General features: G+C 31.5%; 1 protein-coding gene across 1 annotated transcript; it reads right to left on the bottom strand.

Moving 5' to 3' along the window:
* Positions 1–10,575: 10,575 nt before the first annotated feature.
* Positions 10,576–12,690, bottom strand: LOC118039474 (glucan endo-1,3-beta-glucosidase 7). Its single transcript, XM_035046180.2, has 4 exons — positions 12,580–12,690; positions 11,777–12,441; positions 11,362–11,685; positions 10,576–10,837 (listed from the first exon to the last, which is right to left on the bottom strand). The coding sequence occupies exons 1-4, from the start codon at positions 12,644–12,646 to the stop codon at positions 10,601–10,603; spliced, it is 1,293 nt and encodes a 430-aa protein (XP_034902071.1). The 5' UTR covers positions 12,647–12,690; the 3' UTR covers positions 10,576–10,600.
* Between the last annotated feature and the right edge of the window lie 687 nt (positions 12,691–13,377).

Here is a 13,377-nt window from a genome sequence, read left to right on the forward strand (position 1 = left end):
GCTGGGGTTCTATAGCTCTATATTGAGCAAGACCAATTTCTTAGTTAGCTAACATCCAAAACTACAATTACTATGAAGAAACTTGATCCTAATTCTCTCATCCTTCTACTCGAATTCTCTCTAAAAGTTAGGTGACGAATCTGTCCAGATTTATCAACCTTTCCATTTACACACAACATCCACAATTTAACTTTTTTCTCTATCATCTCAACCCCTGGCCATATCACATATCGCTTAAGACTGTAAAAAGAAGAATATCTTTATAAGAGCCAATTTATCTTATTTATTTCAATCTTCCCTCTTAACGTCAAAATAAAACATTCTTATCGATTTTACAAACTTTTCGAACAATAGTCTTCTAAACACAATCCTTGACACAGTTTCTATCAACCATAAATAAAAAACGAATAATATTCCAAACAATCTATACTGTCAAGTTATAATGCATTATTATGAGTATACCATATCCAAATATTAACTTCATCAAATGGTGAAATTTCCAGAAATATGGGTTTAACCGAACTGACCTCAAACTTGCAAACCTATTGTACGAGATACACAACTTCTATACCAAATGTTTGTTTCAGATCTCCACCATTCAGAATCTAGACAAAATCAGGAAGAACAACATATCCAAGTTATAGCCTAATCCAACGGTGGCCGAAGGAGAAAACAGACAGCAAAGAAGACTATCCAGAAGTGTATTGTCCCAGATATTTTCCTCCCTCGGTATCTCTCAAACGGGGAATGATATAGAAAATCCTTACAGTGAAAATGCACACGACATGGATGAGAACAACATACCCGAATATCGTGATGATCCAACGGTGGAAGGTGGAGTTATAGCTATTGGTTGATTTACCATCAATATATCTTCTCTCCAGCTTCTCTCTAAACTCTCTCTTTGTAAACCCCCGTAAATAAAAATAAATAATAATAATAATAATAATAATAAAAAAAACAACACATAGGATTGAAGTAATGACGTTTCGATGAGTAATGGATATTCGGTATGAAAGAAATGAATAAATAGTAGGAATGACAATAAATATGTCATGTGAGAGAGAGAATGATCTCCATAAACAAATTTAAAGGTATTGTTGAAGTCAAAAAAAGAGTCATGATTTTTAGTTTAAAACTTGTAACGTTGTCGAAACCAGTGACGAGTTTCAATGGATAAAAGAATAAGAAAAAAAAACCAAAAGATATGTAAACCCCAGTCAAAACATGTATTTTGACAAATTAATGATAAATGTGGTAATATTAAATTTATTGAGTATAAATTAAGGGGAAATGTCATGAGGATCTAAGTAAATAAATTAATGCATGAAATTTAGATTTTAGCGTAAAAGACACTAATTGTCTAGTTTTACGATATTGATGCTATATCTCAATCCGACCGTTGGATCGGGATGAAATTTTATAAGGAATCTCCAGACATATTGTTTTATATTAGGTTCAAATTTCATGTCAATCGGAGTTTGGAAAGGGTTTACGAGAGTACTGAAAATCGGGTAAATTGAAGAAGATGACACAAGGGGCATTAATAAGGGCATTTTTGTAATTTTATCAAAACAAACACTCTCCTCTCCTCTCTTTAAAAACAGAGCATGTCCTCTGGAAATGAAAAAAAAACAGGAGGGAGACCATTTGTTTTGTCCCATTTTCTTCATTTTCTCTTCATTTCTTCAAGCTAAATCAAAAGGGAGTGTTCTTAGGAGGATTATATCCATGAAAACAAATTAAATGACAACTTAGAGAGTTATAGAGCTTGAGAAAAACAAAGAGAAGAAGCTGGAAATTGGAAGAGAGGACATGATTTTTTAAAATTTTTGCAAGAATTCATTGAAATAAGTTAAAGTAGCATGAGGAGAAGAAAACCTCCAAGTTTAAAATTATAGGGTTCATGTAAATATTTTGGGGGAGTAATTGTTCATGTGAATTTCGAGATTAATTGCATGATAATGGCTTGATTTGCTGAAAAATAGAAGGAATAAATTGATTTGAAACTATGGATTTTGGGATTGCAACAGGGCAGGCACTTCGGCAGCCATAGTTTGACTTTACACCGTTGGGTTAGATTGATTTTTGGATATGTTATTATACTCAATGTCACCTACATTCTGACAGGAGGGATTGTATATATCAGACTTGGTTTGAGGGCTGTTACCGGAGGAACATTTCTGGAAAATCACCCTTCAAGACAGCCTTGTTCGTTAGCCGCTATATCATCGTTTAACCGTTGGATTGATCTGGATTTTGGATATGTTGTTCATCCAGATGTTATATAAATTCAGAACGGTTTAGATCGGAAAAGAACACTCCTACCAGAAATTGTACTTCCCGAACAGCAGGTCTCCAAATTTCAGGTCAGTCCGGTATTGTTCTGATATCAGGAGTTTTATCCGTTGGATGTATGTTAATTTTGGATATGTTATTCTAATGATGATGATTTAGAATTCCATCGTTTGGATTTATTGAATTCTAAATTTACAAAATGATGTTTTAAGTTTGGTTTGAGAAATATTGAATGAAAATATGAGGTTTAGCATAAAAAGTATGTTTTGGGACTAAGGATAATGGCAATGGGTTTAATGATGATGGTTGTGTTTGTGTTATGTTTGAGTCATGTTTGATGCGTTGATATGTGATGGTATAGTTAAATTCTATAAAGAATAGTGATTGACTAATACTTTGGTTGTGTTAGAATGGGAAATCATGTTGTAAGTTGAATTATGATATAAGGAATCATTTTAAGTGTGCTTTTGGAAAAAATTTGGCATGTGTAGTCATTGATGAAATTTAAGTTAAATTACATTGTTTGATGATAGATTAAATGTCTTGGGACAAAAGAAAATCGATGACGAAAAGTCATGCCCTTTGGACATTGAAGATCATTGATGAAGAATTGAATTAAATGGGTGTTTAATGTTAATGTAAATAAATTCTAATGTAAATGAATTTAAATGACAAGTAAGAAAATAAAATACATTCATGGAAATTGTTTCCGGAAGTATTTGATTTTGTGAATTTATGAATATTATGAATAAATCGGGAAGATTCAATAATGATTTAGGATGTTTTATTAAAAATGTAGGAGAAGCCTTCACTCGACTTCTCAGGAGCTCGTATAGTAGGAGCTTAAGGAGGGACTGCAGGAGGGGCACAACAACAAGAAGGAAGAACGAGTTGAGCTTCTGCAGCTGGTAGGTGTTCTATACCTACACTTTTTACATAGCGTTAATTTACTAACTTATTAAATTCTTGGTCTTTGCATCTATGGGTGAAACCACAAAGAGAGAGGATAAAGTGAAATAAATGAGAAATTAAAAATGGATTTGAGTACTTGACTAGGTTAAGAATATGAATTACACTAATAGACTTCGTTGATGATCATTCCTCGAACTTGATTAGCCGGTCCCGAATGCGGAGGCTAATGATGTTAGTAAGGTTTATTAATATCGGCATAATCATCCCTGAAAACAAGGGATACTGAACTTGATTAACTATTCGGGTGAGAATAGTTAATGATATTGACCGGTGCTGTCAATATCGGCAATCATACGAAACTTGATTAGCTGGTCCCAAATGCGGAGGCTAATGATGTTAGTAAGGTTTACTAACATCGGCATAATCATCCTTGAAAATGAGGGATACTGAATTTGATTAACTATTCGGGTGAGAATAGTTAATGATATCGACCGGTGTTGTCGATATCGGCAATGACATGAAACTTGACTAGCTATTCCTGAAGTGAAAGCTAATGATGTCAAGAATCTTGATATCAACATTTCCGGAAATATTCCAAGATATTATGGAAAGAAAAATCTGATTGGCTATTTCGTGTTAGAAATAGTCGATAACATCAATCAGTGGTATTAATTTTGACGTTGACAATGAACTTGATTAGCCGATCCTGATAGGGGAGACTAATAACACTAATGAAAATTTATTAGTGTCAGCATTCCCTTCCAAGTTTTAGGGGAGAGGTATTATAATGATATTTCCTATAGGGAATAATTAAAAATATTAATGAAATGGGGATTGACATCTTGATAGAATTATTCATTCGGCCTTGAAGAGGCGGATATTGATTGGAAATTATGTAATAAGATGGGCGGAGGAACTAGTTACCCGGTGATGGGCTAGTGACATTAGTTTTGTTTTCTAATGACCAGAATATACAACTTGAGTTAAACTTACTTGTGTGGTGTTAATATTGTCAGGATGACTGACTTGTCAGATTATAAATGGAATATTGGATGATACCTAATTGTTAAACAAAAATGGTAATTTGTGTTTATGTTATGGATTATTGAAGAAAAAAAAAAAGAGAAACTGATGAAGATCTAATTCTTGTGAAGGATGGAGGCAAATATCGTATCGCTTGGGACGTGAGAATAGAAGTTCATTAACCATGGTAGGTGTTATACACTTAAGGAATGCAATGCTATATTTTGAATTAATTAATGAATTGTAATTGATATAATTTGAGAATCATGTCCTGGACACATGATGGATGTCAAAGAAATTATGACTAATAATGTAAATATGTTGTATTAAGGTTTCGTGTTGTTGCTGGCATGATAAGAATTTGGTGATAATTATAATAGTGTAATAAAATGCCAATAATAGTGATAGATAATGAAATTTGGCCTTAACTATAGTGGTCAAATGAGATTAGGTTGATGAATTAAATAGAATGATGTATGTATGGTATTCACATTATTTGAAGATGAATCGGATGTGAATATTGTGAAAATGATGGCAGGTTCCATGATAATGAGAGAATTTTACTGAAAATCTAAAGAAACATTGGAATGTGTCGAAATGGGCACAAGAAATATGTAAGTTGAATATATTTATAAACTAAAATTGGACCGAAATCATGACGAGTTTGACAACTTATATGGAAAAGCCATAATGGGTATAATAGATGTTGGGATTGAAATTGATATAAAGAGATAGAGTAAGAGGGAGAGAAATCACATGGTAGATATTATAATGAATTAAATGTGCTCATGAGGTGAAACAAGACACAAAAATGAAAATGTTGAATGATTCTAGGAAGGATGGATAGAGACGTAATAATGGAAGGATAAATGAGAATTTCAAGGAACTATGATTGCATATCGTTGAATATAAGTTTAATTACATGTGCATGTATTGTGTGATTTTCCTTTTATGCTATATTTATTATATACATTATAAAATTGCAGGTCCTTCAGATTCACACCAGGAGTAGCGTTTTAGGTCCTCTAGTCTTCTTTTGTATGATTGAATAAGAAGATGAACATTAATGTATTTTGTCTTTAAGGAACTAAATGACTTAATATGTAATAGTACTCCTTTTACATTAAGTGTCGGGACATAAAAATGTATTATTCTGTATTTGTAATCTTAATTTGTTTACTTGCAATTATTATGAATTATGTGTGTTAATGGGAAAGAAATGAGCATGCGAAATGTGAGGCATGTACCATGAATGATGTGTTGTTGATGTTCTACATGATTATGATATGATTGAGAAATGAGTATAACTATACAGGATGATTGTCGATAACTTGGGACCTCCAGGTATAAAGGAAACTCTGCCGAAATTTCAGTGGAAATTTCGGCAAGTCTCAGATAAGTTCGGTAGATGAAAAAAAAATACCCATTTTTTTAAAAAGTTAAGGCTCAAAGTTGTTTTATGAATGTACTGAATTAGAATGATAGAATGATATTTATAGTTCTAACATCTTGTTAATTGCACATTTATCCCCACCCCTTTTTATCATTTATACATAAACTCCCAACCTTCTGTTATTTGAATATTGACCTCTCTTGATCTTACGTATTCATTTTGTCCTCACAAATGTTTTTCTTTTTAATGATTTAGTACTATATTCACTTTTCATTTCATTAATTTCACTATTTTTATCTTGATTTAGGTTTCTTTAATTTAATTTAACCCATTTTACTATTGGTTAAATTTCTCATCTTTTAAATACCTAGAAAAATTATAACCGAGGGTTTACAGTCTTTCTTTGAAATCTAGCCCCCCCTTTATTTATATGAAGCAAAGGGAAGGGCCACCCAACCCTGTCCAAGTGCAGGGTAAGGTGGCGTGGGGCGGCTTCTGCATAGCCGCCCTAGGGCATGGTTCCCTCTCTTTTCTTTATCATGTTAGCAGGGTATGGCAGGTATAGGTGGTGTCAAGTCTGGGAGAGAGTTAGCAGGGAAAGAAGATTTTAAAATCTCCTTCTTCCCTGTCTCTCCGCATGCTGGTGAAGAAGGAGAACAATGTGGTTTAAAACAACATTGAAAAAAAAAATGAATTTGATAATAATCCAAAAATGAGTTATGATAATAATAATAAACTTACCCAAGTTTAAGTGGGTCTGGTTGAACACTAGGCTCAAGAGCTTTGGGCCCCTTTTAAATTGCGGACCCAAAAGCCTTTGGTCTGACTGCATTCTAAACCCATTAGCCTTGGGTTTGACTCTTGACCCAATTGTCTTGAGCCAGGTACTCTTGCAAGACCTAGGGAACTTGGATCTACCCCTTGCCACTCCTAAGCAACTTGGGTCTGGCATGCCCTTCCAAACCCAAGTTAATAATAATAAAAATTATTGATTTTACCTTTCAAATCACATATATGTTTTTTTTATAGTAATAAAAGTTATTTCAAATTTAATAATATGAATGAATTAAAGAATATTTATGATATTAATAATAATATTACACTTATCTTACCAAAGTTTTTATAGTTTTCAATCCCCTCAAATAAAACTTATTTAATATGTGTTTTTCAAAATTAATGATATAACTTAAAAAAATTTAATTATGATATTAGCAATACTCAAAGGGACTTGGGTCTGCCCACTGCTACTCCCAAGCAACTTTGGTCTGGCATGCCCTTCCAGCCCCAAGTTAATAATATTAAAAATAATTGATTTTATCCTTCAAATCACATCTATATTTATATATAAAAAATAATATTTCTAATACAAATAATAATATTTGTAATATTAATAATAACAATAAACTTACCCAAGTTTAAATGGGTCCGACTGTAACATTAGCCCAAGAGCTTTAGGTCCCTCTTAAATGACGGACTCAAAAGCCTTAAGTTTGACTGCAATATTAACCCATTAGAGTTTGGTGAATACGCAAAACCCAAGAACATTGGGTCCTGACGCAGACGCATTAGCCTAGGGTTTGACTCTTGACGCAATAGTTTTGGGCCAAGTAGGACTACAAGACCAAGGGGACGCAGGTCTTCTCCCCACCCCTCCCAAGCAATGTGGGTTTAGCATGCCCTTCCAAACCAAAGTTAATTGAAATAAAATTTTTTAATTTTACCCTTCAAATCACATATATGTTTTTTTATATAGTAATAAAATTTATTTCAAATTTATTAATATGAATGAATTTAAAAATATTTATGATATTAATAATAATAGTAAACTTATCTAACCTAAACTTTTATAGTTTTTAATCCCCTCATATAAAACTTATTGTTTTTCTTCGATAATAATAATATTTTTCTTCAAATTTATTAATTTAATAATAATGATGATGATTTTACCCTTGAAATTAAATCTATTTTTTTTTTCAAAATTAATGATATAGTTTTAAAATATCTTAATTATGATATTAATAATATTAATTATAATAAAAACAAGAAAATTTATAACACAAATAATAATATTTTTAATATTATTAATATTAAAATTAATAATATTTATAATATAAGTAATAATATTTTTTTATTAATAATAACAATAAACTTACATAAGTTTAAGTGGGTCAGATTGCAATATAAGGCACAAAAGCTTTTGGCAGCTCTTAAATGAGGGACCCAAAAACCTTGGATTTGGTTACAATATGAACCCATTATATTTGGGTGAGGACACAAGACCTAAGAGTATTGAATGCTGAGGCGGACACATTAGCCTAGGGTCAGACTCTTGACCCTATTGTCTTGGACCAGGTAGGGCTGCAAAACCCATGGGACTTGGGTCTTCCCCCTGTCTCTCCCAAGCAACTTGGGTTTGACATGCCCTTTTAGACCTAAGTTAATAATAATAAAAATAATTGATTTTACCCTTCAAATCACATATATTTGTTTTTCAATAAAAATAAAATTTATTGAAAATTTAATAATATTTATGATATTAATAATAATATTAAACTTATCTTACCTAAGTTTTATAGTTTTTATTCCCCTCAAATAAAACTTATTGTTTTGCTTCGATAATAATAATAGTTTTCTTCAAACTTATTAATCTAAGAATAATAATAATAATTTTACTCTTCAAATCAAATCTATTTTGTTTTTCAAAAATTAATGATATATTTTTGAAATTTTTAATTATGGTATTCGTAATATCAATTATAATAAAAACAATAAAATTCATAATACAAATAATAAGATTTTTAATATTAGCAATATTAATTAAAATAAAAATAAAAATATTTTTAATATTAATAATATTAATCATCATAAAAATAACAATATTTATAAACCAAAATAGTAATATTTTGATATTAATAATAACAATAAACTTATCAAAGTTTAAATGGGTCTGGTTGCAACAGTAGGCTCAAGAGCTTTGGACCCTTCTAAAATAAGGGACCCAAAAGCCTTGAGTCTAGCCACAATTCAAACCCATTAGAGTTGGGTGACGATGCAAGATCCATTAAACCATTAACCCAGGGTTTGACTCTTGACCCGATTGTCTTGGGCTAGTGAGGACTGCAAGACCCAGGAAACTTTGGTCTGCCCTTGCAACTCTCAAGCAACTTAGGTCTCGCATGCCCTTTCAGACCAAAATTAATAATAATAAAAATAGTTTATTTTACCCTTCAAATAACATCTATGTTTTGTTCGATACTAGTAAAATTTATTGTAAATTTAATAATATTATTAAACTTATCTGACCTAAGTTTTTATAGTTTTTAATCCCCTAAAATAAAACTTATTGTTTTTCATTGATAATAATAATAATTTTCTTCAAATTTATTAATTTATTAATAACAATAACAATAACAATAACAATAACAATAATAATAATTTTACCCTTAAAATCAAATTTATGGTTGTTTTTCAAAATGAATGATATATTTTCAAAATTTCTTAATTATGATATTAATAATATTAATTATAATAAAAACAATAAAATTTATATAGAAATAATATTAATTATAATAATAATAATAAAAAATATCTATAATACAAATAATAATATTTTTAATATTAATCATCATAAAAATAAAAATATTTATAAACCAAAATAATAATATTTTTAATATTAATAATATTAAAATTAAAAATACTTATAATACAAATAATAATATTTTTAATATTAAAAGCTCTTATCCCTGCATACTTGAACATTGCTATACCTTATTGGTAAATCTCACTTCGTACCTTTTAATTTATGTTCACGGATGGTTTGGTTTTGTTTCTAAAATTGAGTTTTGTTGTTTTAGCACTAAGATCGGGATTGGAATGGAAGCATTCGATTGATGTGGGTGTTGGAGTCATAGATGCTGATTACAGAGGCCTTGTTTGGGTTATTACTCTAATGTTGATTTTGAGGAAAAGGTTGGCGATAGAATTGTGCAATTGATTCTTGAGAAAATTGTAACTCCTAATGTCATGCAAATCGAGGATTTGGATGCAACTGAGAGAGGTGTTGGAGAGTTTCGATCTATTGGTGTTTAAGCTTCCTGTGATTTGTAATGTTTTTTCTTAAATGTTTTTGTTTCATGGTGTTTAAATTTAGCGAATAGATGATGACTAAATAGTAAAAGTTTTGGGTTTTGTGAAGGATTTCCCGCAACAAGGCTATATATATATATATATATATATATATATATATATATATATATATAAAATAGTTTGTTTTTCATGTGTTTTATGGTTTCATTTCCTTTTTTATCTTTTTATTAACCACCTGCAACATCGGATCATGGTCAATCCCTCGTCCACAAGCAAAATCCAGATTAGCTTGCAACTGTGCATCTGATACACCAGACTTGGGCACACACCATGTTGCTTTGTTTGTTCGGCTTTGGAGATGGTGTTGTTGGAGTTTTTGGTTTAGTCGGAGTCTTAAAGCATAATAGATCAAGTTAATAAAACTCTATAAACGACTGTAACGACGGAGATGCACCGAAAGAAACAGTGGCAACAGGGAAGGCATGGATAGGAACTATAAAAGAAGCATCATGTAAAAATATTCACAATTCCACCAATGAAATCTACTAAAATTGAGGTTTCTGATACTCGTAAGGATCACATTTCTACCAAATGAGCCAGTTGGTCCATATATAAAATATATAAAGAAATCACAATGCCTAATGCGGATTGGGAACTAAGCACACCATAAAAGTGTAAATCGAGCTAGCTCATAAACTTAATTTTACTTATTTTTTTCTCTTTGGTTAAATTGTTTTTTAATAACAAATATAATACTAATACTCAACTAGCAAATATCTCTTGAACTGATTTTTCAATTTACTCCTAAACAATAGATTCGACATAAAAACTTATAAAATAGAGAGAAAACCTTAACTCATCTTCATCATCTCTTTACAACTTCTTATTCTAAGTTTGGAAGTCATAAAAGAAAAGGCAAATCAAAGAAAGTCCCATAAACCCATACAACAAATCTAAATTGAAAATCCCAATTAAATATACTTTGTTGCTGCCGCTGCTAATGTTGATAATGCTCGTGCAATTACACGTGCAATTGCACGTGCTCATGCTCATGCTGCTGTTATTGTTGCTGGTGTTGATGGCTGCTGCTATTAGCGGTTGTGATGCTGCTGCTAGTGACCGGGTCTGTTTCAATAAATTAAATGAGTTTTTGCATGTGAAATATACAAGAATATTTTGGATTTATTTGTCTAAAAATGATGATTCCATGTATTTCAAATATTGTTGATAAAGATGTTAGATTAAAAAATTGAATATTTCTTTCTTCTTCTTTTTTTATCATTATTAATAGAGACACAGAGAGCGTTTAAAAAGATATGGGCTGGGTTTTTCTTTATGATTCCATGAGTTTTTTTTGTTCCTAACAGAACAAACCTATTCTAAAAATCATAATGTTTAGGATAGAAAATCAGGTTTTTTTTGTTCAGAAGTTAAGTTCAAGGGGCTTTTTTTTAGTACAATTTGGCCTTTTTCTTTCTTGAAAAGGAACCATCCATTCTCTTAACAAACAAAATGCGTAGTGATGTTTTAAAACCCATCCAATCAAACACAGAAATTTAAATGCCAAATCAAAGGAAAGCTCAGGAATAGAACACTTGGCTGTTGAAAACTCGAAATACCAATGAAATGCACATAAATTTTGTTCTTACCTGGCTACTTGTAGAGAGTCCAACATCATAAACCATGGTGAGATCAGTCTTGAAAAGTCCAAATGATCGCTCAGAACCAGGTCCAGGTTTCAAGTCTTCGTCATAAAGAGCAAAGAGGTATGTATCCACTGATTTTCCTGGCATGAGTGGAGTGCCCACCATCGATCGAAGGTGTGCAATCAAATTGCCATTGTAAGCCTTGGCATTCTCAATGCTTGGCCCTACGTCGGTGTCATCTCCTTTAAATGGCCATCCAGTCTCAGCCACCACAATCTCAACATTCTTAAATCCCATAGAATTCAGTGCAGAATAAACTGCATCCACCTGCAATTGATTAAACCACTTGTCAGGTGCATTTTTATTCGATCATCTATTGATACAAAACTTTCGCACTTGCAATTTGATTTACTCTCACCTGAGCATCGAACATGTTCATGTACTTGATCTTAGTGTTTCCATCCATTCGTCCTGCATTCGGCTGGAAAAGGCAAAAAGCAAGAGTCTCAGGCCTTGTATCGCTTCTGTAGGCAAAGTAAGGGTAGGGATTGATTGCGAAAGGCGAACCATTCGCACTATTAAACTCCAACAAGCCCTTCATCAGATCCCCATAACTTGGATAAAAGCTTCCAGAAGAAGGTGGCTCAGACTGCTTAAGCACTCCAATCGAATGAACTGTGGAGACCTTAATTTTACCCCCAAGCGATGCATCATTTAGAGCATTCTGTACATTTTGCATTGCTGGTAAGAGCTTGTTCATGAGATTCTGGTCATTGGAAGTCATGACCTCGTTGCCAACAGTGATGAGGATGATATTGCTAGCTGGATAGAAGGGAAGCACGTTTGTGTTGATCCAGCTCTTGGCAAAATTGGGATCAGAGGCTAGTCCTGGAATGTCACCATTTGCAGTGCCGATAACAATTCCAATTCCGGTGTTGGCTAAGGCTTTGATTATGGCGGGGTCCGATCCATATAATCGGACCTTTTGGATTGAAGTGGATTGAAGAAGCTTTGCGGTGGATGTTGGTGGTGGAAGGTTGTCCGCAACTTGGCCATAGTTTATACCGATGAATGATTGCGAGTCTGCACAAAAAGCAGCAAAAATGAAAGCAGATGATCCAACATCAATTTTTAAACGACAAAACAGAACAACAACATTTCTTGTTTTCATAGACTGAAATGAAGACAGCTCAATTAAAATAGAAAGAGACGCAAACTTACTTGCGATTTTTACAGTCTGTAAGGAGGAAAGGAGTAGGAAAGCAACAGTATAAGGAAGCACCACCATGGCTCAGGAGGAGCGGTTTCTATTCTGCATTTTTTTGAAACTGGAGTCGGCATTAAATATAGAATATGCTACAAGTCGAGGGCAGAAGCGTAAAGATGACTTCGGATATATTCTTGTTATAGAATATGGGTGATGAAACTTCAAATAGAAACCAATTTGGATATGCTAGTTTGGTGGCCTGTCATTCGTCGTGGATTCACTTTTTAAAATATCATAAAAATATAAAATATAAAAACATTATAAAAGCATTAATTCTGACTACAGTACCAAATCCAATAATAATATTTATAATATTAATAATAATAATTTATTTATGTGTCAAATTTTTTTTTAATCTTTTTAAAAAAATTATGATTTTTCTTTGATAGTGATAATAGTTTTTAAAAATTTATTAATGATAATAATAATAATAATAATAATAATAATAATAATAATAAAATTATCATTAATTTTACACTTCAAATCAAATCTATGGTTGTTTTTCAATATTGATAATAATTTTTTTTCAAAATTATTAATTATTTTATTAATAATATTAATTATAATAAAAATTATTATATTTATAATACAAGTAATACTATTTTTAATATACTTTTAATTATAATAAAAATAATAATATTTATAACAACAACAACAATAATTTTTATATTAATACATTTAATTATAATAAAAATAATTATATTTATAAACCTAAGACTCGAGAACATTGGGTCTTGATACAACACCCCTTA

The sequence above is a fragment of the Populus alba genome, chromosome 14, assembly GCF_005239225.2.
Source record: "Populus alba chromosome 14, ASM523922v2, whole genome shotgun sequence".
In the NCBI taxonomy this organism is placed as follows: Eukaryota; Viridiplantae; Streptophyta; class Magnoliopsida; order Malpighiales; family Salicaceae; genus Populus; species Populus alba.

Bases quoted from the DNA above. Each gene is read 5' to 3' on its own strand.
- LOC118039474 (XM_035046180.2), bottom strand. From the start codon at position 12,646: ATGGTGGTGCTTCCTTATACTGTTGCTTTCCTACTCCTTTCCTCCTTA. The intron at 12,442-12,579 runs GTAAGTTTGCGT...CTTTTTGTGCAG, and splicing joins ACAGACTGTAAAAATCGCAA to ACTCGCAATCATTCATCGGT. The intron at 10,838-11,361 runs GTAAGAACAAAA...TTATTGAAACAG, and splicing joins GACTCTCTACAAGTAGCCAG to ACCCGGTCACTAGCAGCAGC.